The sequence below is a fragment of the Lupinus angustifolius genome, chromosome LG02 (genome assembly GCF_001865875.1).
Source record: "Lupinus angustifolius cultivar Tanjil chromosome LG02, LupAngTanjil_v1.0, whole genome shotgun sequence".
Taxonomy (NCBI): domain Eukaryota; kingdom Viridiplantae; phylum Streptophyta; class Magnoliopsida; order Fabales; family Fabaceae; genus Lupinus; species Lupinus angustifolius.
Genome location: NC_032010.1, coordinates 24,389,637 through 24,412,357, shown reverse-complemented (window position 1 = coordinate 24,412,357; position 22,721 = coordinate 24,389,637). Strand labels below are relative to the sequence as shown.

General features: G+C 32.3%; 5 protein-coding genes across 6 annotated transcripts; 1 reads left to right on the top strand and 4 right to left on the bottom strand.

Moving 5' to 3' along the window:
• On the top strand, positions 1,072-1,392 carry LOC109328562 (cyclin-dependent protein kinase inhibitor SMR2-like). The gene has a single exon (XM_019562085.1). It carries the CDS (start codon positions 1,072-1,074, stop codon positions 1,390-1,392), a length of 321 nt encoding a protein of 106 aa, XP_019417630.1.
• Positions 4,094-9,497, bottom strand: LOC109342137 (probable amino acid permease 7). 2 transcript variants are annotated; one of them, XM_019580172.1, is made up of 8 exons: positions 8,909-8,982; positions 6,701-6,894; positions 6,369-6,602; positions 6,083-6,176; positions 5,694-5,908; positions 5,322-5,455; positions 5,014-5,241; positions 4,094-4,706 (listed from the first exon to the last, which is right to left on the bottom strand). In XM_019580172.1, the coding sequence occupies exons 2-8, from the start codon at positions 6,777-6,779 to the stop codon at positions 4,305-4,307; spliced, it is 1,386 nt and encodes a 461-aa protein (XP_019435717.1). In that variant the 5' UTR covers positions 6,780-6,894; positions 8,909-8,982; the 3' UTR covers positions 4,094-4,304. The 2 variants fall into 2 exon arrangements, with proteins under 2 accessions (XP_019435717.1, XP_019435716.1); XM_019580171.1 differs by lacking the exons at positions 6,083-6,176; positions 6,369-6,602; positions 6,701-6,894 and adding exons at positions 9,085-9,321; positions 9,392-9,497 and having other exon boundaries at positions 8,909-9,002.
• Positions 11,006-11,353, bottom strand: LOC109328555 (oleosin S1-2). The gene has a single exon (XM_019562073.1). The coding sequence runs from the start codon at positions 11,351-11,353 to the stop codon at positions 11,006-11,008; it is 348 nt and encodes a 115-aa protein (XP_019417618.1).
• On the bottom strand, positions 11,670-15,018 carry LOC109342139 (cytochrome c oxidase assembly protein COX15). Its single transcript, XM_019580173.1, has 7 exons — positions 14,802-15,018; positions 13,825-14,126; positions 13,069-13,294; positions 12,733-12,978; positions 12,505-12,615; positions 12,263-12,394; positions 11,670-12,083 (listed from the first exon to the last, which is right to left on the bottom strand). Exons 1-7 carry the CDS (start codon positions 14,967-14,969, stop codon positions 11,913-11,915), a joined length of 1,356 nt encoding a protein of 451 aa, XP_019435718.1. The 5' UTR covers positions 14,970-15,018; the 3' UTR covers positions 11,670-11,912.
• Positions 15,959-20,013, bottom strand: LOC109342136 (probable galactinol--sucrose galactosyltransferase 1). The gene is made up of 13 exons (XM_019580170.1): positions 19,680-20,013; positions 19,052-19,308; positions 18,866-18,956; positions 18,559-18,607; positions 18,376-18,467; positions 18,175-18,282; positions 17,939-18,073; positions 17,436-17,846; positions 17,197-17,338; positions 17,035-17,102; positions 16,799-16,933; positions 16,454-16,671; positions 15,959-16,365 (listed from the first exon to the last, which is right to left on the bottom strand). Exons 1-13 carry the CDS (start codon positions 19,868-19,870, stop codon positions 15,998-16,000), a joined length of 2,265 nt encoding a protein of 754 aa, XP_019435715.1. The 5' UTR covers positions 19,871-20,013; the 3' UTR covers positions 15,959-15,997.

Below are 22,721 nucleotides of genomic sequence, written 5' to 3'. Positions count from 1 at the left end.
TTGTGTTTGAAAAATTAAACCCTAAAACTAATAATATAACTCTCACAAGTTAAAAAAAATCAAAAAATCTTCGGTTGCCAATTTAGGGGAGAAAAAAAATAAAAAAAAAGTATAAAACTCCCCTATTGACGATTTAGGGGGGAGTGTAAAAAAAATATACTTTACTAAAACTCCCTCCCTAGTGCCGATTTTAGGGAAGGAAGAGAAAAAAAACGTAAATCGGCAATGGAGTTATCGATTTCTATAAAGTTACACTAGTTTTGTAATATTTTTAAAAGGTGCACCAAAACCGTAATTTTTTTTTTGATTCCTTATTTACAAGCGTGGGCTTATTGGCTTGTCAATTGATGTAGTTCTATTATTGCTAGTGTAGCCTATATTTCCCTTTGGTCAGTTTTCAATACCACTCGGTAATGTAGGACTTTGATATATAAAAAAGTAGCTAAAAAGGGTAAAATATCATAATCTGCTTAATTCCTCCAACAAAAATTTCTTAAATCTGTTTTTGTTTTTCTCTCTCTCTGTAACTATAAAAAGCCAAAATTTGTGTAGAAGTCGTTAGGAAAAAAGCTTATGTTTAACAAGTCTTAGTAAAAAAAAAACAGACATATTGGTAAATAATTTTCGTGACAATAGATGTTGATCTTTATTCCCATGCAATATTATGAAAAAAAATCCTCAGGATTGTAATTTAGCTTAGTTTGTGTGGAAATATTAGCATATATAGCTTTTCACAAGCTGAAATGAGTTATTGAAAAATAAAAAGAAAGAATAAAATTGTTGTCTTGGATTCCTTATTTCACTAGTTTGGCCTATAAGAATCATTATCTGACTTCTCTACATATATAAACCACTTTTGAGTCAAAAATATATACATCATTTCAAAGCACTCTCCAATAATCTTGTGTCCTTCTACTGGTTAATTAGTCATATACTTCTTTACCTCTCAAACTTTTCTTCTTGCTACTCTCATTATTTATATACCTTCTTTTCTTCTTTTCCACTTCTTTTAAGTTTTAAGTTTTAACTACACCCCCTCTACAATATTTTTTGATCTCTTCATCTTAAGAAATGACCCCTTATGAAAGGACAAAGACAAGAAGAAGAACAAGGAAGTTCAAGAAGAAGAAAAGCCAAAAACAACAAGTAACCACTGATTTTTCTGCAAGTTGCATAGATTCTGAGGTGGCTGAAGTCTCTACACCAAAGGGTCAAAAGTTTAGGATACCAGAAGTTTCAACATGTCCACCAGCACCAAAGAAGAAACCAAGGCTACTTTCAAGTAATTATTGCTCTTTGCGTAGATCACCTTTACAACTTTTTGCATCACTAGAACTGGAGATCTTCTTCTCCATTGCCTTACCTGAAGTTTCAGTTTCATCTATCTGCTAATGTATTTTGGTTCCTGAAAATATATCAAGTTTTGGTTTTAGTTCCTATACTTTATTTGCTCTTCAATCTTGATCCCTATTATGTATCCCAAAAAGTTGAGGGACTTAAATCAAAGTTTCTTATATTTTCAGGAAGTAGATTATATTTAAGTCTATTTTTTTGTATCTATGCAACATATAGTCAAAAACTAATCCATTGAGCTAAATCATACTTAAAAATCTACTACACATAAACAGTGTTAGTATGTTAGACCTACTTGGTATTTATCTGCTGATATATGTTATGTATAAGAGCTTGTAACACAATTAGAAGATGGACTTTTGAAGTGCTTTTCATTCTAGTTTCTCATCATGTGCCTCAAGCAGATGAGAACTTTCTATTTTGGAGTGGTTGATGAACATTCTAGTTACTCAAATTTGCACCATTTTACCAACTAACAATTATCTTTCTTAACAATACACCATGCATGAGTGCACGAATCTATAACATCATCCAATAACTTAGACTATAATATCTGGGTTGGTTACTTCTCTACCCAATCATAAAATCCCTTCAAGGTATCTTTGATCAATTATAGCCCAAATTCAAAAATCATCATCACATGTTGTTAGATATCACCACCATAGGCAAACAATAAACTTAGGGATTAATTAAGATAGATACTGTGGTGGATATCCATACATATAACCTTAAGACTTGCATGAAGGACGAGTAATACCAACAAGGCGTTGATCTAGTAATATAAGGTCTCATTAGATCTTCAAGGTCGAGGGTTTAATTCTTATGAGCGATACTTGTTGCGACATAAACTCTAAAATGAATTAGTTACTTTCTAAAAAGATGACTAGGTGAGGGATACTCTTGGTACCAAAAGACACCGTTAATATAGTGAGATACATGTAACTAACATATACATATGAAGAATGTAATTAAGGAACTGAAATCATTTTGTCAGCATGTCTCTTCCTAGCTTCTGACCCACATATGTAAGAATCCAATGTAGACACCCTCGTGCGGCTCTGACATACTATTATTACTTTATTATTTCCCATGCAACATTAGAATCTCACCATATATATTTCTCATCATTTTTTCACTTACTTTTTTAAACTAAAAACTACTTAATCTAATACATAATCCTACATTATATGCTTTATTTATTTTTATTTACAAATTTGAAATATGCAAATTGGTATATTTAAGTATGAAATGGAGAATACTAACAAAAAAATGGGAGAGTGTTAAATTTAAACATTAAATAAATACTTTATTTCTTGTATGTCTTTTTTGAATTGCAGCACTAAATAGACAAACACATTTTAATATACTTTATTTCTTATATGGATTGATGCTTCTCTCCTAAGTCTTGTCCTTTTTCTAATGCCGGTGATGCAAATATTTTATGACACAAGAGTTTAGGGTTTATCAAATTTTGATTAAATGCCAACTTTTCTAGAATCCAAGGTTGTTTAACTTGTTTTAATCATCTTTTAAGTCAAACAACAACTTAAGTAGTAGTACAATTACAAACCTCTCTCATCCCATCACCTTTTCTGCTTTATGTTTCATTCATAAATCATCACTTGATTTGTTAGTACACAAATATGTTTTTCAATGATTTGAATTAGTTAGTGGATCTTAATTATTGGATTTTTCTAGTATTGATAGTTAAGATATGAAGTAAGTTTTTTAAACTTACTATTGGAGTAAATGAATCATGACAATTATACGAGGAAAATGAAAAAACATGTGGTGAAAAAAATGAAAAGCATAATATTTTGCAAAAGAAATTAAAAAGAGGGCCATGCCCATGCAAGTAGAGTTGTGGAAGGCATAAAGAAGAGAATGAAATGGGAATCCAATGGTGAACATTATTTTTGACTTATAGTTGATTACATGTGAAAGGATATTCACCACCTTTTCTAAACACAACAATAAGACAAAAGATAAATGTGTTCATCACTTATTACTTGTATCCATTCAAGAGTCAAATCACACCATCCACCAACATTGGATTCCTCTTTTCCTTTTTTACTTCCATTCCATATTTCTTAAATGGCCTATCAATAAAATGGATGGGGATCATATGTTCATAACGGTGTCTCATTCTCTGTCTCAAGTTAATCATACATTAATATATGGATAAAATAAAAAAATTAAAAGTAAAAAAATAAAATAGAGCACTTTGATTGCCTTAAGACATGAAGTAAGACATCGTGTAGGACATGTGATCTCCGTCTCAATAAAATGAGGCATGTGGGTTGAAGGCTTGAAAGCCCACAACCTGGACTGTCTTAAAATGATTTAAGGAACTGCTAACTTGTTTTTTATAAGAGTATAAAATCTATACATTGACAGTGTTAAGATTTATACACATGTATTCAATCATCCACCATTCATTTGAATTACATTTTTCCGAAAAGTCAACAATAATTAAATATCAATGGTGGATTATGCAATAACGGTATATAAAACTCATATACTGTTGGTTGGATACATCTTTTTCTATTTTTAGAATAGTAATGTTCCTAAAATGAATGAGATCTTATGTGTGCCCATTTTGTGCCAAGTTTTTATCTGACACATAACCATTAGTTTGGAAGTAGTGTTTCTGATGTTTCACTTGTACTGTCTTTTTTCTCTCACCAACAACCAAGAACATGTGCAATCTACAAAGAAGTTTAATATCAACAATATTGTTTTTGCCATGTACCTGTCTATTAACCAAATAGAAAGTGTAACATTTTGTATATGTAAAAAGGAAATTCATCACTAAGCAGAGCTACTAGTATCTCATGTTCAACACCTTATTCACTTTGAACAACAATTATAGAACTATTGTGATCTGAATTGCATGAAAGATAAATGAACTAAACAAATTAAGTACTAATAAGGGGAGTGGCATAAACCTTTCAGCTTAATTTCTGGCTTATGATTCCTTCAATTGATCCAACAAGGCCCATGACTGACACAAGAAAGCAAACAAAACTAAATATCCTAAGAACAATCCATTTTGTAGACCAAGCTTCAATTTTCTTCTGCACAAAGTACATCTCTACAGGGAAATATATAGCCAATGGCCAAAAACTTATAGCTCCTAACACTCCTAGAACTTGATTGAAGTATGGAAAAAGGATTGCAAGTCCGGTCGTGGAAATTACGTAGGATGTTCGAAAACATATCCTGAAAGGATTTAGAGGAAAAGCTGGCAACAAAGGCAGTTTCAACTTGTAGTGATTATTCACAAAGCCACTGTTGGGGTATTTTCTTGAACACCATCTGTCAGCAGCACTATATATTGGTTGGCTATAAATCTGATGAAAATAAAATATTGCAGAATACAAACTATGAGTATTTAGGTAACATGATATTGATATGATTAGTGAAAGAAAGAGTCACTGTTAACTTCAGCATATAGTTATACTAACAATTTCACTACAAGTATTTTGTTTTGAATGAGAGATTATTGAAACAATTAGTTCTGAAAAAGTCATGATTGGTAATTCAGGAGGAATGATCATGTCATTGAGAAAGTAGAACTAGTTCTTAAGGGTAATAATAAGGTATGATCATAACATAATGTTGTGTATAAAATGCAAACTTTGATTAAGAGCAGAATACCTGATATCCTCCCACCAAATGAAGAACAATGCAAGCATTAGCAAAGTCAATGAGCCAGTAAGGTTCATAAAACCCAAACCCTGTCAAAAGGTTTCCTGGTGTTTGATTTCCGAAAGCAGCATATCCAAAGCATCCACAACAAAGGTAGAAGAATGTTGTAACGAAGATAGCAATCATGGAGGCCTTTTTCATGGTCTTGTTTTCAGGTGGAGGTGACTTTAAAGTGTCCTTCATTCGAAAAAAGTTTCGATACTTTCAATTAGCTTTAAATTCTGTCTTGTATATTGGAATATGAAATTGAAAGTTACCTGTATTTCGAGGAGGATGATCGAGTAAGGATAGGCAAAGGCGATATCACCAAGTGCTTGGAAGACTAACCATAATTTGTCAGCGATATTTGCAGCCGGTACTCCTGTTACACTCCCCATAATTCTTCCATTTTCTGCAAGTGCAAGTGCAATTGTAAGTCTTATGATCCATTCTTTTTCTTCATCTCTCTTATTCTAAGTACATATCATAATATAGTTTCTTTCTTCATACATATGTTAAAATTCCATTCTTTTTGGCATTTGGTTTTTAATATTCTAGAAACTTGATATGTGTTATAGTACAAAATTACTTTGATTTCTTCATTCTATTGTTTTAATGATGAGAAGGATATGAATGAAAAAGAGCATCACCTATTACTGTTGCTAGGCCAAGTCCTAGTCCAATAAATGAATATGTTAAGGACATTATGGCTGCAACAACTGAAACCCATGCCATGTTATGTAGATCTGGTATGAATGACATGATAACCTGAACTAGTCCAAACAGCATCATATACCCCGTATAGCCATATTCGCATGGAGCTTGATGCCCTTCCTTGTGATAACAATTTGATTTCAGAATCGCTCTGTATATTGTAAAAATAGCATGCAGCATCACCATTAGAGCATGATCAAAAATATCAGTAAGGCAATCTCTCTAATATATCACATGATAAAGAACATGAATAGGACATAGATGCTAGTAAAAAATCACAACACAAACACATGATAACTAACATCATTGTCATTTTGAGAAGTACCTTAAACAAGTTGCTGTGGTAATTACATAAGCAGTACTTGTACCATACAAGGTCAAATATTGAAGGAATGCAGCCAACCATGTCCTTTTATTACCTAAACTAACACTAAACCAAATTAGATGATATAACTATGATGCAACTTCACTGGAAAAACATTTCCTGAATTTGAGGCTAGAGTATTGTTATTCAAAAGTTGACAACTTTTTATGTTATAACGCAAAGTACTAGTTTGCGCTATAAAACTCGAAGTTGTACAAAAGTTGTTGAGTTTGCAAAACATTAGTACCAAGGTAGATTCTAACAGCATCAGTGTAAGAGTAGTTTCGTATTCCGGTTACAGGATCCGGAGTTCTGTAACAATCTGAAAGAAGGTATGAAGAAACATAGGTAACAATTGCACAAAACATCAAGGAAAGTGGTCCTGCTATCCATCCTAATTGTGAAGTACTCCATGCTAGAGATAGAACACCAGCACCAATAACAGCAGTAATGATATGAGCCACAGCACTTGTTAATGTTCCTAATAGAATAACAATTAATGGAAGGACTCATCTTCATGATTCAAATTGCATGTGTATGAAAAATGGAATGGTTATGAATGGTCCTAGAGAATTTTACCACTTCTTTTGGCTCGACCATCATCATCATAAGATCTAGAACCACTACTAGTAATTTGGAGAGAGTTTTGCACTGCCATTTTTTTAATCCAAATCAATGGAAGTTTAGTCCATGGAAAAATGATTTCATGATTCACACACACTTAAATAAATCTCCTACGTCTCTCTATGTAGTAAGTTTATAACATAGTTGTGCTGAAAATAAGATGAAACCATATATATAAATAGTGGAAATATAAAATGATAGTACTATCACCATAACCACAGTTTCTTACGATATATATCTCATCATTTTTATTGGTTAGAAAATATAAAGTTAATAATTTAATATATATCAAATTTGTATTTTATTTTTTTTCTAATTAATAAAAAATAAGAAATATATGAGTGATACACATCTTGTAATGGCAATTGTGGCTCCCTTTTTGATGGGTTTGGAATCTGTTGTGTTTTTTCTGATTCACTGCTTTTCTATTTATAGCCATAATCTTGTAACATTAACTTTAATTTGAAATTAATTAAAAAAAAAGATCTGTTCATTCAATTTGAAAAATCGCCCATTGATTCTATGAAATCAAAACTGTCAGAAATTTTAAAATTCAAAATTAACTTTTAAAATAGCCGAATTAAATTCGAAAATAATTGGTAAAGAAATGACTTTTAATTATATTTTGAAAATATGATTTTGGGACACTTAAAAGTCTCTTCTTTAGAAGAATAAGACTCTGTTTTGGATAAAAAATACTAATTTTTACTTTAATAATTATCAATGTACTCTTTTTTAGACAAAAAATTATTTAAGACTTTCTAAAATCCCAAAATTTATTGTAATACCCATAGATGGATAAAAAATAATTATTTAGTTCTATAAAATTATGAAGGTGATTGAGAATGCCCCTTTTATTATTTTTCTGGAATTTAGAAATTTTTAATTTTCATATTTTACATTTTTTGTGTGAAAATGGGCGAGACAAAATTGAATACAAAATGTGGGAACTACAATTTTCTTTCCAATAACTGAAGAGTTCAATGTGAAATACTCTCCCCATGGCTAGTATATGAGGACCATAGGTAAGATGGTGGAGTGATAGGATTGTCCATATCATGTAATTTTAATGTATTTTCTATACATAGAAAATTAACTCGAAATGAGCAACATATTTTTCTCATTATATCGTGTTTTTATTGATTGTCTTTATATAGTTTCGTCTCCACACAAGTTTTTCTCACTTGAACAATCATTTTTAAAGAGGCAATTTCGGGTTTGAGTTATCATTTGCGACCCGAATCGATAATGAGTTTTTTAAAGTTCAAAATCCAAATGGATTAAACCCAACTTGATCAAGTAACCCATTTATTATCGGTATGCGTAAGTCTATTATTCTTGGTGAGGGATGGAGACTACTTTGTTTTACTTTCTAAATATTTTAGAAGTCTTCGCAAGTGATAGACTTTAACAAACCAAGTGAATGAAAATACATTTGAATTGAAAGCACCTTCAATTGTAGTAGGCCACAAAGTTTGATGTACCTTTGTGTCTTATGTTGTAGTGGCTTCCTTTTTATACCTATCGCCCCTTACTTCTAGTTTCTTTCACTTCAAGGTACATGTAGAAAACTTTAGATTCCATTGTCAATGATAAAAAGTGGTTTTCATTTTCATGAATCATTCCAGTGGCACAAATACAATAGGCCCAACTTCTATATGTTTGTTTTATCATAACAAAGAATCTGTGAACTTAGAGAGATTGTGATGTACATAAAAACAAAAAGTGGTGCCTGTTATTCAATGCTAAACATTAGCAAATAACCAAACTTTTCACCCAAAAAAGGACAACTATATGTCACATTGGGACAACATCTAATGTACTATTTGTTGTCACAAACATATATCACTTTTTTATCGACCGGTTCATATAAGGTTCAAACATGTGACATTTTTTTTCATTTTTTTGTAATTAGACTATGTATAATGCAAGGGTTGATATCATTCAATCTTGGAAAAAGGATCTAACTCTCACATTGAGTTTTTTATTTATATATGCATAAGACTCAATCTTTAACATTTTAAGGGAAGTCAAACATAACACACACACAAAGGAGAAATGAAAGTTACTCTTTGCCACATATTATTGGCATCATCCTTAATTCAGCATAAGATTTAGAGCAAAAGAATTGAAGAAAGCTATGCCAAAAACTGAAAAACATACCTTATGCAGGTACCAGATGTAATGATATAAGCAGTGGTACTCCCAAATAAGCCTCCATGCACTAGCACTCCACACACTATTTCTCTTTTTTCACCTAATTTATAATAATATTTCTAAATTATTTCTAATACAATAGAGAATGTGACATGATATGAGAACAATACAAATACATATACCTAGGTAGAATTTGACAGCATCCATGTAAGAGGAGATTCTAATGTTGCCATATTGAGGATGTTGGAATGTATAGCAATCAGAGAGAAGATTTGAAGAAACAAAGGTAGTAATTGCAAAGAGTAATATGAAGAATATACCAATAACCCAACCAAGTTGTGCCACTGACCATGCTAAAGACAGAACCCCTGCCCCTATCACACCAGTTATTATGTGTGCCACTGCACTCCACACGTTCCCTTCACATAACACACAAATTTACTATATATATAGAGACTTAGAAATGTAAAGAATGTTAGTAATAATTACCAGTTCTCTTCAAAGATTCTCCTCTTGATGATGAAAAGGTTTGTATTAAGGGGGATTTGTCTATTGCTTTATCACTCATTTCTTCTTTTCAAGACAAACTTCACAACCTTAATTAGCAATAGTTGGAGATCAAGAGTTATTACATATTACATAACCATGAAATGAACCATTCTCTTTTTATATTATTTTTTGACTAAGGAAATGTATATACAAATTGAGACTGTTATGAAAAGTTGAAACATCGTTTTAGGCCTTGTAGATTATTACATCATACCGTCCTTTTATTTCACATATAATAAAGTTGTCATAGGATTTGACACTAGTTATTTAAATTGGATTAGATTTATTTTTTTATTTATCTTTTTTTTTATAATGGTTTAGTTCTCAACATTAGTATTTTAGTCAAAAGTTGTGACGTGGAAAAATATACATCTCTCGTTCTATAAAATAACAAAGAAAAGTACTTGATGGTTGATACTAGGTATATAACTCATGGTAGAAAAATGGTTCTGAATTTTTAAATGAATTATTATGTGTAAAATCAATCTTAAAACCATGTTGAAAAAATGAAAGTTAACTAAAATAAACATAATATTTTCTACACGACCTTTTCTTTCTTTTCTCGATTATTTTTCACGATCCCAACACGCGATGCTACGTATGATGTCAAATTTGATACCAAAACAAGGAACATAGTAATATATGTAATATTACTATTTTATTAATGAAGAAAGGAACACAACTTCAAAGCTATAATAATTTTCTAAATAAATGAAGTAGTTCAGGACCTCAAGTTATCACTTTTCTATTCAACTCTTTTGATTTGCCTTCTACGTAACTACTTCCTATTATTCAATATCCTTACGGCTTTTAGTTTAATTATTAGTCTAAGGTTTTCTTTAATATTATCAATTATTTTTTAAATATTCATTATAGTAGCTAAATATTTAAATTACTATAATATTATACAGTTAAATAAAGAGGCGTTCTATAATTTATCCTTTTTGTTATTTACTTATTTCGATCTATTGTTGGCATTTGAAATTATAAAATAGTTATAAAATTAATTAATCAATTGAAGATGGTATTTGATTATGTGATGCATGTAAGATGAAGGGAATGATTAACCTTACCATTAAAATTCAGACTTGGACTAGGTAGGGCCAGGGATGACAATGAGTATCCTGATCTAAGAGTACCCATCGCAATGGGTTGGGTCTGGGTCCATATTTTTGGACCGATTAATAATGAGACCCGAGATTTAAAGATTCACCGTTGAATGGGTCTAAGTTCAAAAATAAAGCAACGGGTAATGCACTACCTGGACCCGGACCCAACCAGATTCATTGTCATTGCCATCCTAGTAGGGTCTGCTCTTCAAATTTATGGATAACATTAACTACTTACGTTTACATCAATGCAAAATATTTTTTACAAAGCAAGATCAACACAATAAATTAGACATTACCACTACATTTTCCCATCTTCAATTTGTAGCCAAAAACAAAAAAAACCAAAACTTTTATATAAAAAAAACATGTTTTGACATTCTCATATTCTCCAATAACTTTATCTGACCCTATTAGTACCATGCATGCTTTCAAGTTTGAACCCTCATGCTGTAGTTGCTGAAAGCTTATCAATATAATAATCCATTTTCTTTCCCCTCATTCTATACCCCGAGTCCCCAAACTTGATCACCCTTGTTTCCTTTGCAACCCATCCAAGCATTGAAAGAGCAATGAGTCCCATAGCAGCAGCAATAGCAAAGCCAGCTAGTGTTGCCACAAACACAAAGGCAACACCAAGAAGCAAGGGACTAAAGAGAAGGAAAAGGGGTGAACACACAATAACAAGAGCTGAGGATGCTATGAAACTGAACAACATCATTCCCAGCAAAGGTCCTGCTATAACTATAGCAGACAGTGATGCAGAGAGCAGTGTCATGTTGGAAAGTTCCATTTTTGTGTATGCTTCTTTGCTTGGTTGGGTCAAAGTAATACACTTTATAATAATTTGGATATTTGAAGATAAAGTGCTTTTGTGTGAGTTATTATGAAAGGTGTCTGTTTTGGATTTAGGTGGCAACCTTTTGTGTCTACACGTATGAGTCCCACTGGAGGACACATTGGCACGTCACTAATAGATATAATGCCAAGTTTGGATGCACATTACAAAGGGTATTTTCTTCTAGCATTGAAATAGTGTTATATCCTATAGGGACTTAACCATTACCATCACATACAAACAGAAATGACATCCATTGTTTCATATTAACAAGGATCAGTTTATATAATGATTCTCTAATACTTTTTCATAGATTATTTATCATCATGAATTTTCAGGGAACAAATGTACAAACAAAATGAAGAAGATTCCAACAATGGAAAATTGGACAAGGAACTCAATGTCAAATTAAGCATGAAACAAAAACATTAGTAAATAACATATGTCAACTTAAAAATTAATGGCTATAATCCTTGTTGCAATGCAATGGTGGGAAAGAAGAAAGAAGAAAGAATTAGTTTGCTTTGACAACTTGAGGCAGGGATTTGAGAAGGGACAAGGATGGCTTTCGAACTGTGTGATTAAGTAGTAACATAAATGTCATAAGAGTTAATGCTCCAGCCTGATGTGCACTTCCCAGTGAAACAGGTACATATGAAAGAAGTGTTGAAACTCCCAAGGTAACCTGTAACCATGCAAAATATAACTAATGACAAGTGCTACTTGTAAACCATATACTAGGCTGTTGACAAAAACAAACACCAGAAAAGTTTTGAAGGAGCAAACAGGTTTAGAGTATTCAGCTCACAAAAATGGTGAATATGTTGTTACTGATGGTATAAAACTGGAAATTAAAATAATGACCTGAAGAGCTGCCATGCCAAGTGTGCTTCCAATCACGGATCGTACTGCAGGATGTATGTCCAGCTTTCTTGTTGACCACCATAAAGCACATACTGAAACTAGAGTTGCGGTTGCGAGAATACGGTGATCGAGCTGTTAAAAGAAAAGCACATATTAGAAGTTCATGCTGATAAGTTTTCATTGCATAGGCACTATGCCACTTCAGGAACCGGAGTGTGGTGGCTTTATTGCCTGATAGTTACCTGCACGGTTGATGTATTCTCAAAGAAATTTCGAATCAGAGGCTTCATTTCAAAAATGTCATCTGGTATCCATACATCACCCATCTTAGGAAAAGTATTAAATGCATGCCCCTGGTAATCACAAGTAAGCATATCGATTGTCTTTAATCCACATCAAAGGCTCAACTGTTATTTGAAATTTAAAGTAAAAATATGAAAGGGGTGAAACCATTAAATAAGGTAACATACTGCATCATTTCCAGCAACAAATGCACCAGAAATAGCAGTCAGACCGACAAGTAGGCCGACAGGCAACGCAAGTCTCCTGACTTTAACTGCCCCACGAACCCATGTTAGTGATTCAGCAGGTGGTTCGGGCATAACAACAGAAAGGGCAGTCCAAACAAGGCCAGAGTAAATAGCAAACGCTGATGTAAGATGAGCTGCAAGACGATAAGGGCTTACCCTTGGCTGAGAATACTCAGATGGTGGTTCCTGAGGAAGAAAAATGATATTAGAAACTGGTGGTTCTAGTCAATTCAACTTGAAATAAAAAAGATGTGTTTATCTAATCTAAGTTCTAACCTCTAAACCACTTTTAACCATCCACCAGCCAATAAAACCTTGCCCGGCACCCAGGGCAAACAGAGCAGAGAGTCGCAGTCCCAATCTCAAGGTAATGAACCCCTTATGGAGAAAATATGAGTAAGGCAAAGCAAACATGATTCCCAGCCCCCTTCCCCACATACGATGTGCATATTCCATCCAATATATGAATTTGAAATCTTCAATCTTCATCCCTTTGTTAACACTGCACAATGTGTGACACAAATCATCATAACATTCACGAGTACTGCAGCTCTTCGAAACCATGTGTCAACACAGTTGAATACACAATGAATATCAAAATTACAACTAGCACATGAAAAGTAAAACACTATTGTCCACTGGCACAGCTCCAAGAGGCTACTTTCAAAATTGGATCATTAAGTATATCATTCTACATCGGTATGATAGTATGATACTAATTATCATCCGTATGTCCTGAAATATGATAAAGTTTGATTACCATTGTTTAACAATTTATTCCATTAACGTTAATCATCTAATGTTTATCATTTGATTCCGCCTCTAATTATTTAGTCACCCATAAGTTCATTGTGAAATGCCAAATAGAAGATATTATCATAATCATGTCAAATGTGCCAGCGCGACTGGATAAAAAAGCAGCAAAGTACTTCCTAAAGACTTCATGATAGGTTTACTATATTACATCCCTAGCTTCAGCCGATGCAATGAAATCTTGCATTTGCAAGAAATGATAGAGGTGCTTGGGGTTACCGCTTGTATTCAGGCGACTGCTGATATTTCTCAAACTCTTGCAACCATTCCTCATCAGACAAAGGAGGAAGACTACCAGTGAATTTCCAATCAGTCATTGAAAGACCCGATCGTGTAAGCCTGGTAATACCACCAAGTACCACCATACTAAACACCCATGCAGCTGAGCCAAAGAGCCATATTCCAACTGCTTTCTGAGCACGAGCACCCCCAGTCACAAATAGTTTCAATCCTTCCTTATGTCCAGCAGCCTCGGCAGATGCCATCCTAGAAAAGTTCCTGATGTATCCCACATGACGACCCTAAATCCATCAACGTAGTTTCCTTATAACTGACAGTTTTAGATAATAAAAATTGTTGAAAAAAGTAGTTTTTTTTCTCTTTCCAGAAAATCTCCCAGTAAGATTTGAAGTATAAGTCATGTTGAATACAAAATAAGATAATCCAAACACATGTTGACCTTTAAAACATCATCACAAATTCCTTAGAACTAACAAGTTTAGAATTATTTTCAAGATTTTGATCATGATCTATTTTAAATACAAAATAAGCTAATCTAAACACATAGTAAACAAGTCATGACCTAAAAAGGAATAACCAATATTTAATCAGAATTAACAAGTACATATTTGCTTCATTCCAAAGAAAAATATCGCTTTTTGACAGCTTTCTCATAAGATTTTGATAATAAGTTATTTTGAATAGAAAATAAGCAAATCCAATCACAATGAAAATGAACAGCATTTATGGTCAAAATGAAAATATCTACTTTCTCAAAATGGTATTAACATTTAGGTGTGGTTGTGAATGTGATATATGAATAGAATGAATATACACAAATATTGGGAAGATAAACAAGAAAGGGGAATAAGGGATGAATGAGATTTATAAAAGTTGAGGTGTGTGGAAGTTGAAAAATAAAAAATTGAAAAGAACCCAGATGAGAAATGATGAAAAAGAGAGTAACTTTAACTTACAAGCTTAGGAATAAGAATAGGATAATGGGATCGAAATGAATGAAAATGGTGTTTTACAATTGGTGGAGTGAATAACTTGAATGAATGTTGAGTGGCTCTGAGATTGTGAATCTGAGATGCTTCTTTGGTGTGTTTCAAAATTGAAGATATCACTTTTCTCCTAAACATCTTTCTCTATATCTCTTTCTGCTATGTGAAACTGAAGAAGAAGAAGAATAAGAAGAAGAAGAATAAGGGGTTTAACAAAGGTTTTCAGAACACGAACTAGTTATTCTATTCCTTCACCCACGTGTCTTAATCATAACCTGTCAAATAATTTTCTTAATAAATATTATTTCTTATGAATAATTATAGAGTTAACCCGCATTCACTTTGTTGTATCAGTCAGCTTGATTCAAGTAGTACATGTTTAATTTCCCTTAACTAAGGTTCTTGGGTTTGAGTCTTCTTGTGATTGAAAAAAAGTACCTACTGGGAGAATTAGTTTTGTGAATGTTTTCGGCTCGGACATTGTCTCCATGTGACACGAGAGAAATAAAAAAAAATTACTTTCTTGTAATAATAGTTTTATGCTTTAACTAGGGTTTTGTAATGTATGGTTTTTCCATTAAATATTTGATTCTTGAGAGCGATACTGGTTGGGAGGAACGTTCACACACCTTTTTAATTCAATTACTTATCAGATAAAAGGATATTTTTGGTAGTACAAATACATAATGAGCAACTAACTTTTAACCAAGATTTCTCTCTATAAAAGACTTAAACTCAAATCTCATTGAAGAGAAAATAAGCATTTACCATTTGAAACAATCTAGCTTGCTTAATTTAATTCAAAATTTGTTTGAGTATTGAAAAGAAATTCTTACATACTAAATTTATTAATACTACATTTTTATAGTATTTTAATTTCATTGTTAACTGTATTTTTTTAACTACATCCAACTCACACATACAATTTAAGGTTAAATTACTCTCTAATATTTACAGTAAAATGATTAAATGACTTTTAGCTGATCCTCACATACTTATAATACTTGCAATATGAAAGTATGTTATCAATTGTAACAAAAAAATAGATAGAAAGTATTGTGAAACTCATTTATATGCTTTGCAAAAATAAGAAACTACAAACATTTCATGAGAGAGGTGTACATAGCCTAATCAAATAAGATTCACTCAATGACACAAAATTTTATTCAGAAATCAATAGAGATGTTCCATTGGTATAACTCTTTCTTTGGCACTCTCAAATCAATAATCACCAATCCAGATTCTTCTTCATATCTGAATTCCACAATTTCTGAATCAACTTTAACTAATTTAGGCCTAATTGATGAATAACTTCCAAATTGGCCACTACCCCTTACTTTAATCACAACATTTGTACTTCCATAATTGAACTCTTTGATAGCTCCTCCTGAATTGAACATCTTGATTAAACCAATAGGAGCAAATTTGACACAATTGTTCAATTCCCTTACAGGAACTACTGTAAAGACTTCATATTCGCGCGATTTTAAGGTAATTGGAATAGATGCATCCTTTGGAAGGTAAATTACTTCTCCTGCAAGGTAACATATTTTAAAAAACTATACAATAGAAAACTTTGGTTAACTTTAGAACATTATTATGACAAGGCTAGAAAAACATACCACCAACATGTGAAAATAAAATGGTGTCTCCTATCCATTTATCATCTGCAACCTTGGATAAATAATCAACATCTTTAGCCCTAATGATACCAGTGACTGTGCCTGGATTCTCATCATGAATAAGGTTCAATTTTTCAACTTTGCACCATCCAGCTCCTTGGCAGTTAAATACCCCAACAACACCAGAAAAATCATTCATGTTCCAAATCTTCAAAAGACTGAAAAAGTAGCATCAAATAAGTTAGTACAAATACACAAAAGAAAATAAAGAACAAACTACTCTTGTATTAATTGGTTATGCTATGCATATTTTGATGGCTAAATCATTTTAGATTCTTTCTTTACCTCTTTCCGTCTCGAGCAGGATCGGAAAATAAGCAATCCTTAGTTGGTCTTCCAGGAAGTTTAGCCCTCAATATAGAACCATCAGGGAGTGCAAGTTTCTTCAAAAGATTAAAGTCATGATGTCCAGGTTTGTCACTGCACAATGTGACATCCATAGGTTAGAAACCATTTATCTAATTCATTTGAGTCAAAGTATGGGGAAAAAATCAGCATGAGTACTCAAGTGCTCATTATACCTGACATAAATAGGACATCCTCCTACTGCTCTTGCAGCACCGTGATATTCAGCCATCGGATGTAAGCTCTATTATGAAAGAAAGATACTTTGTTAGCTACTAAAGAAGCAAGTACATATTTTTGAAGGGAAAAGAAGAAGGATTCTGTATTTATGAACTTACATGAAACATGTCCCAATCTGGTTGCATAAATTCACCAAGGAAAATGGTATTGTAAGCAACAGATGCAATGTGAATTGTGTGTGATGCCGGATCTCTTGGCCAGAAATCATCCGATGCTCTAATGACTGCTGAGCGCTTCGCGCTACACAAGTAAAATCATTTAAAAAATCGTAATCATTAATCAAGAAATACATAGGAATGTTATAATCATACACTATAGTTTTATGAGTAATCCCTACCTGTACAATCCATCTGTGTTGTGACTCATGCAACAAATGATTCCATTATCAGGGAAGTTCCTAGAGACTGATGCTTCTAATGCCTGGTGATATTTCCTTGCAAGTTTTACCCTCCCACCATGTCCTGCTCCTAGAGTTTCGAGGATATTTTGAACATCGACTTTGACGCCGTCAATACCAGCTGATGCAAGATAAGAGTGAAGTTCATCATAAAAATGAAAAACTTTCTCAGGATTCACAAGACCAAGCCCATTGATAGCAATGATATCTAAAGCTTCATCTGGTTGATTTGACTGGACTCCGGGAGATGAGACAGGATAGGCCATCTTCGACTCATAGTGCTCCATGCCGGTACCACCAGGCTGAACACCACCCCAGTATCCTGTTATTGCATGCCACACATATACATACCTGTAAAATCAAAGTCCATGTATGTTAAGTTAAAACTGGATGTGAGGTGAGTATCTTGGAACACAAGAAATTATATGGAAATAGCAGCATACTTTATGGCATGTTTTTCTTTGATATCTTTGGTAATATGACGAAGTCCTAGAGCCGGGTCCTCTACCCTCTGACCTTCCTTGCCATCTTTCTGGAACTTGTGATTCTCTTTTATGTTCGTCAACCGATTCGCGAAGCTGTTGAAGAATAGAAAAAGCAAGTGAATCAAATTTATTAAACAATTTGAACAGATATAGCTATAATCAGATAAAGAAACAGAACTAGAAGTACTACTCACTTGGCTGCATGATCAGATTTCCATCCAATGCCATTAGGGTCCATGCCAACAGATTGCCACCCATCATCAATTATAACGAACTTAGCCGGAACTCCACCTTTCTCAAAGCTGCAAAAACATTAACATAACCGTCAGAAACTACACTCTACATGACACATAAATCATATAACTTTGATCACTGTCAATGGAAAAAAGTAAGACCTTCTTATTCCTTGTTCCACACCCTCTGAGGTCACATTAGTATAGAAAGCATCCCATGTACACCAGCCAAACCAGTCCAACATATCTGGCATCTAAATACAAGTGGAAAAAAAAAATTATGATGCATTAACTTAAATGTAAGAGAGTAAAAAATTCCATTGTAGGGAAGGAAGAGATGTGTACCTTCTTTCTCTCGCGATGAGAAAATGTCTGCAAGTGTTTTTCAACAGTCCTTAAAAAAATTGGAAATCAAATCAGTTACTTGAGTATTGATTTGAATATATATTACAACACTGCACACCATTATGATTAAGATAATGAACAAAACTTGATCCTTATAGTAAGGAACAGAACTTGAAAACAAGTTTCTATAATGATTAAAGAACAAAAAATGATACCAAAAGACTAAACCAGGTCCTTGTATATAAATCTGAGAATGAGATCAGGCAAAAGAAAATGAGCAGATTTTGGATGTAGTATTATAACTCACTTGACAGCATTTGTTATGACATCATAAGGGTCTGATCCAGCACCAATGAATACCAAATGAGTCCCATCAAATTCCTCTATAGCAGGACACCCTTAAATGAACCAAACACATATTTCATCACTACTGAAGAACATCAAAAAATCACTATATATATAAAAGTAAAATCTTTAAGAACATATCACATACCACTTTCAACACAGATCTCTAACTCATTTTGATCATTCCCTTGAAGAACTGCTCTGAAATCGCCTTCTAGAAGGGGTAAGAAAACAACATAGGTAGAAGCAGTAGCTTGGTTTTCTAATCCTCCATCAATATCAGAGTCATTGTGTGCTTCAATAAGCAAGAATTGAGTCTCAATGGGGATTTCTTTCCCACAACTTCCCATTCTCTGTGTCATCCACCACATTTTGAAGCGGAAAACACACATAAATCTCAAACCCCTGAAACAAAAACCACCAACAAAAATTATATTTCAATCAGAACTGAAATTACATTAAATAACACTAACCAAATATAACAAACATAAAAAACCATGTAAAGGAAAAAATGTTCCGCGAGGCGACTTGTTAGAAGGGAAGAATTTTATGTGTTTGATGTAATTTAAAAGTAGATTGGAACATGACATTGAATTGAAATAGTGAAAACCATGAAACATTTTGATTCCACTAAAATGAAACATAATAGAACACCTCATTGGATTATGTATTGTAGTATTTTGTCATGTTCTAAGTGTTCTATCCAACACAACAAACAAAATGAAACAAACAACAAAAGTGAATTCTTAAAAGAAAATATGAAAAAAAGAACATACTCAAGCTTTCCAATTGGGAAAACAGTGCGGGTAGCATTATGATGAGATGCAACACCAAGAAATGCCCCATTGATAAGGGCACCCCCTGATGCAGGGGTCACCATAATATTCTCATCAACATCACTCAGAACCTTCTTACCCAACACCATCAACTTCCCATCTCCAACATATATTCCTGCTCCCACAGTCATCTTCCAAAACCAAAAATCACAACACAACCTTACTAACACTGTTGTTGATCTTCTTCTTCTTCTTGGTCCAAATATCCAAATCAGAACCTGAGATACAATGAAGCATATGAAGGGTATTTATAGCCAAAATGTTTAAGAAATAATAATTGTATTGAAGGACTTTATCTACAAAAAAATTAATTTACATTTGGATTATGTCAACTTGTCAAAGGCCATAGCACAAAATTATAAAATGGTAAATTTTGCAATCTAGCCATTCCTTATATCTCGCTGAGATATTGAAAGTTGTGGTTTCAAACAAATGATATGATAATATGGTATGGTGGCACCAACTTGTCACATGCACATTACTTTTTTTTTTGTTATCCATATGTATCATTGTATTAGAGTCAATCATGTTCTAAGCTGAGAATATCTATAGATATGTAAGGCTAACTCTCACGACGGGTATTTTTCTATTCACAAGACTCGAACTCGAAACATTAATTAAGAGGAATCAAACATTATCACTTGACCAACATCCGTTTCTATGCACATTTCTACTTTGAATGTGGACAATTTATTTTTTCACTTTTGGAAGGTATGCTTTTTTATAACGGGATGCAATTAAAAAAGGTGTATTCCATATCTTTCTAAGACAAGTGGTATAACGTTACATTAATTATCTATATCTTATAAAAGCTTCCCATGTCTCATAATTGTGTTAGATAATTATTGCTTTTTGTATCATTTACGGTATTACTTTTTTAATGAAAAATGACCATATAAAATGAATGTCTTATTGAGATGGACAAATACGCTATTTTTTTATAATATTTGTGATCTTCTGTTCTTGACTTTTCAATAATCTTTTAAATTTATTATTAATAATTATGACTACAAAAATGGAACTCTTATACAATGAATATGTAAACTATTTTATGTTATATTAGTTTACAACGTTATTTTGGTTAGAATTTGTATGTTGCCAATTTTCAAAATCATTTGCAGATGGAAACTCTCAACGTGAAAAATCAAATATCTACATCACGAATGTGACATGGAGCTACGTGGCTTTATGAGGAAAATCATATTTAAGAAACTCTCTCCTAAATTACTAAACTAGTTTATAAATTTTTATGCTCATAAAAAATTGCTAAAAATAGTTTAGCTGAAATGTGAAGTGTGAACATTTAAGTTAATTCTCAACGATTGCATAATTTCATCAAGTAAGAAAAGTACAACATTATGATGCATATACCACATTCCTATATAGACATGTATTTTTATTAATGCAAATATCAAACAATTTCCTATCAAACCTTTGAGTATAAAAAAATGAAATTTTCATTTAGAAAATGTCTTTCAGATATGATGATTGGTTTTGCTATATATAGCAGTGTTGTGAAACCCGAATCGGACGTCAAACCAACAGAGGTTCCGTATTAGGTTTAATCGGTTTAAACGGTTAAACCGTCCGGTCTGACCGGATAATTTTGTACATAATTAATAATTTTTATTTATATATATATATATAGTTATATATAAATGTAAAATTTTATATAATTAATAATTATGTATAATTATATTGGAATAATATCTGTTTATCTTTTTTGGACCATAGTAAAACAAAATATTAGAACATTGTCCCATTTTTTATTTTTAAGTGAGTCGTCCGGTTTACTTCCCGGGTTAATCCGGTTTAACCGAGTTTAACATGGTCGGACCGGATTTTTTCCGGTTCAAATGGGTCCAATTCTCATTCGATTAAGACGACAAACCAAAGTCATTTTCAAGTCCAGTCAGCGGTCAAACCGATTGGTCCAATCAACGGTCAGACCGATTGGTCTGGTCCAGTTTTAACAACACTATATAGTGAAAACTGAAAATATCTAAAAATCATTGAATGAATGATCCAAAGAGGGAAAGCACACGTGACCTTTGTAGTGTGGCGTTCGTATCTCTCATATTTTGGAATCACAACTACCAAAGTGCAATTTGGTTCATTGTCTATTGTAAAAATATATACATATATATTTTATCATCTATTATTTATTTAAATTACTTGTTTAAAAAATCAACAAAAATAAATATTAATGATAAATAATGCAATAATAGTGTATAAAATTATACATTGCCAATGCATATATATTTTTCTTTTTTCAATTAGAGTGTAGTACTTCATATAGTTCCTATATTTATTTATATTACTCTTTTGAATAATCAAACTGAAAATAAATAGTGAGTAATAGACAAATAATATATAAAACTCTTATATTATTGATGTAATATTTTTCCTTATTTTATTGAGTAATGAAAGACTATGTAAAAAAATGTTTGGAAACATATTTATTAATAAAGTAGGGTTTTGATTATGAGCGATACTTATTGGAAAAACAATCATAAATTCTAAACAAAATAGTTTTTTACTTAAAAAAATAGAAGAATACTCTTGATAATACTAAAAAAATATTAATAATGTATTAAAAAGTACTTATAAATAAATTTTAATAATAAATAATTATTGCACAAAAAATCATTATCTTCAAATATGACTGTGACATATCTCTCCCTAAAGTTTTTCTTTCGATTCATGATGAGAGCAATGTTACAAAATTATGTGGCAATGACGTGGTGGCTAAGGTTTGAAGTGATTAGTGGGTCAGAACTCAGAACTGAGTTGGCATTGTTATCTTACAAAACGATTTATAACTAATAAAATATTGTCAACATATTAAGAATTTAATTCCTAATAAAATTTAATTATAAATAATAGTATAAAAAAATATACATATATTTGTTTTTAAATATGACATGACGTATGTGTCTCGATGCAAGTTTTTATATATTTTCTTATATTTAATATCTGAAT

Bases quoted from the DNA above. Each gene is read 5' to 3' on its own strand.
- LOC109328562 (XM_019562085.1), top strand. From the start codon at position 1,072: ATGACCCCTTATGAAAGGACAAAGACAAGAAGAAGAACAAGGAAGTTC.
- LOC109342137 (XM_019580171.1), bottom strand. From the start codon at position 9,470: ATGAGTGATAAAGCAATAGACAAATCCCCCTTAATACAAACCTTTTCA. The intron at 5,242-5,321 runs GTAACTTTCAAT...TTTCGAATGAAG, and splicing joins TCATCCTCCTCGAAATACAG to GACACTTTAAAGTCACCTCC. The intron at 4,707-5,013 runs GTATTCTGCTCT...TATTTTCATCAG, and splicing joins ATTTGGTGGGAGGATATCAG to ATTTATAGCCAACCAATATA.
- LOC109328555 (XM_019562073.1), bottom strand. From the start codon at position 11,353: ATGGAACTTTCCAACATGACACTGCTCTCTGCATCACTGTCTGCTATA.
- LOC109342139 (XM_019580173.1), bottom strand. From the start codon at position 14,969: ATGTTTAGGAGAAAAGTGATATCTTCAATTTTGAAACACACCAAAGAA. The intron at 12,979-13,068 runs GTTAGAACTTAG...TTTCTTCCTCAG, and splicing joins TGGTTAAAAGTGGTTTAGAG to GAACCACCATCTGAGTATTC. The intron at 12,616-12,732 runs GTATGTTACCTT...TGTGATTACCAG, and splicing joins TTGTTGCTGGAAATGATGCA to GGGCATGCATTTAATACTTT.
- LOC109342136 (XM_019580170.1), bottom strand. From the start codon at position 19,870: ATGACTGTGGGAGCAGGAATATATGTTGGAGATGGGAAGTTGATGGTG. The intron at 18,957-19,051 runs GTATGTGATATG...GGTTCATTTAAG, and splicing joins AGAGATCTGTGTTGAAAGTG to GGTGTCCTGCTATAGAGGAA. The intron at 18,608-18,865 runs GTGAGTTATAAT...AATTTTTTTAAG, and splicing joins GTCATAACAAATGCTGTCAA to GACTGTTGAAAAACACTTGC.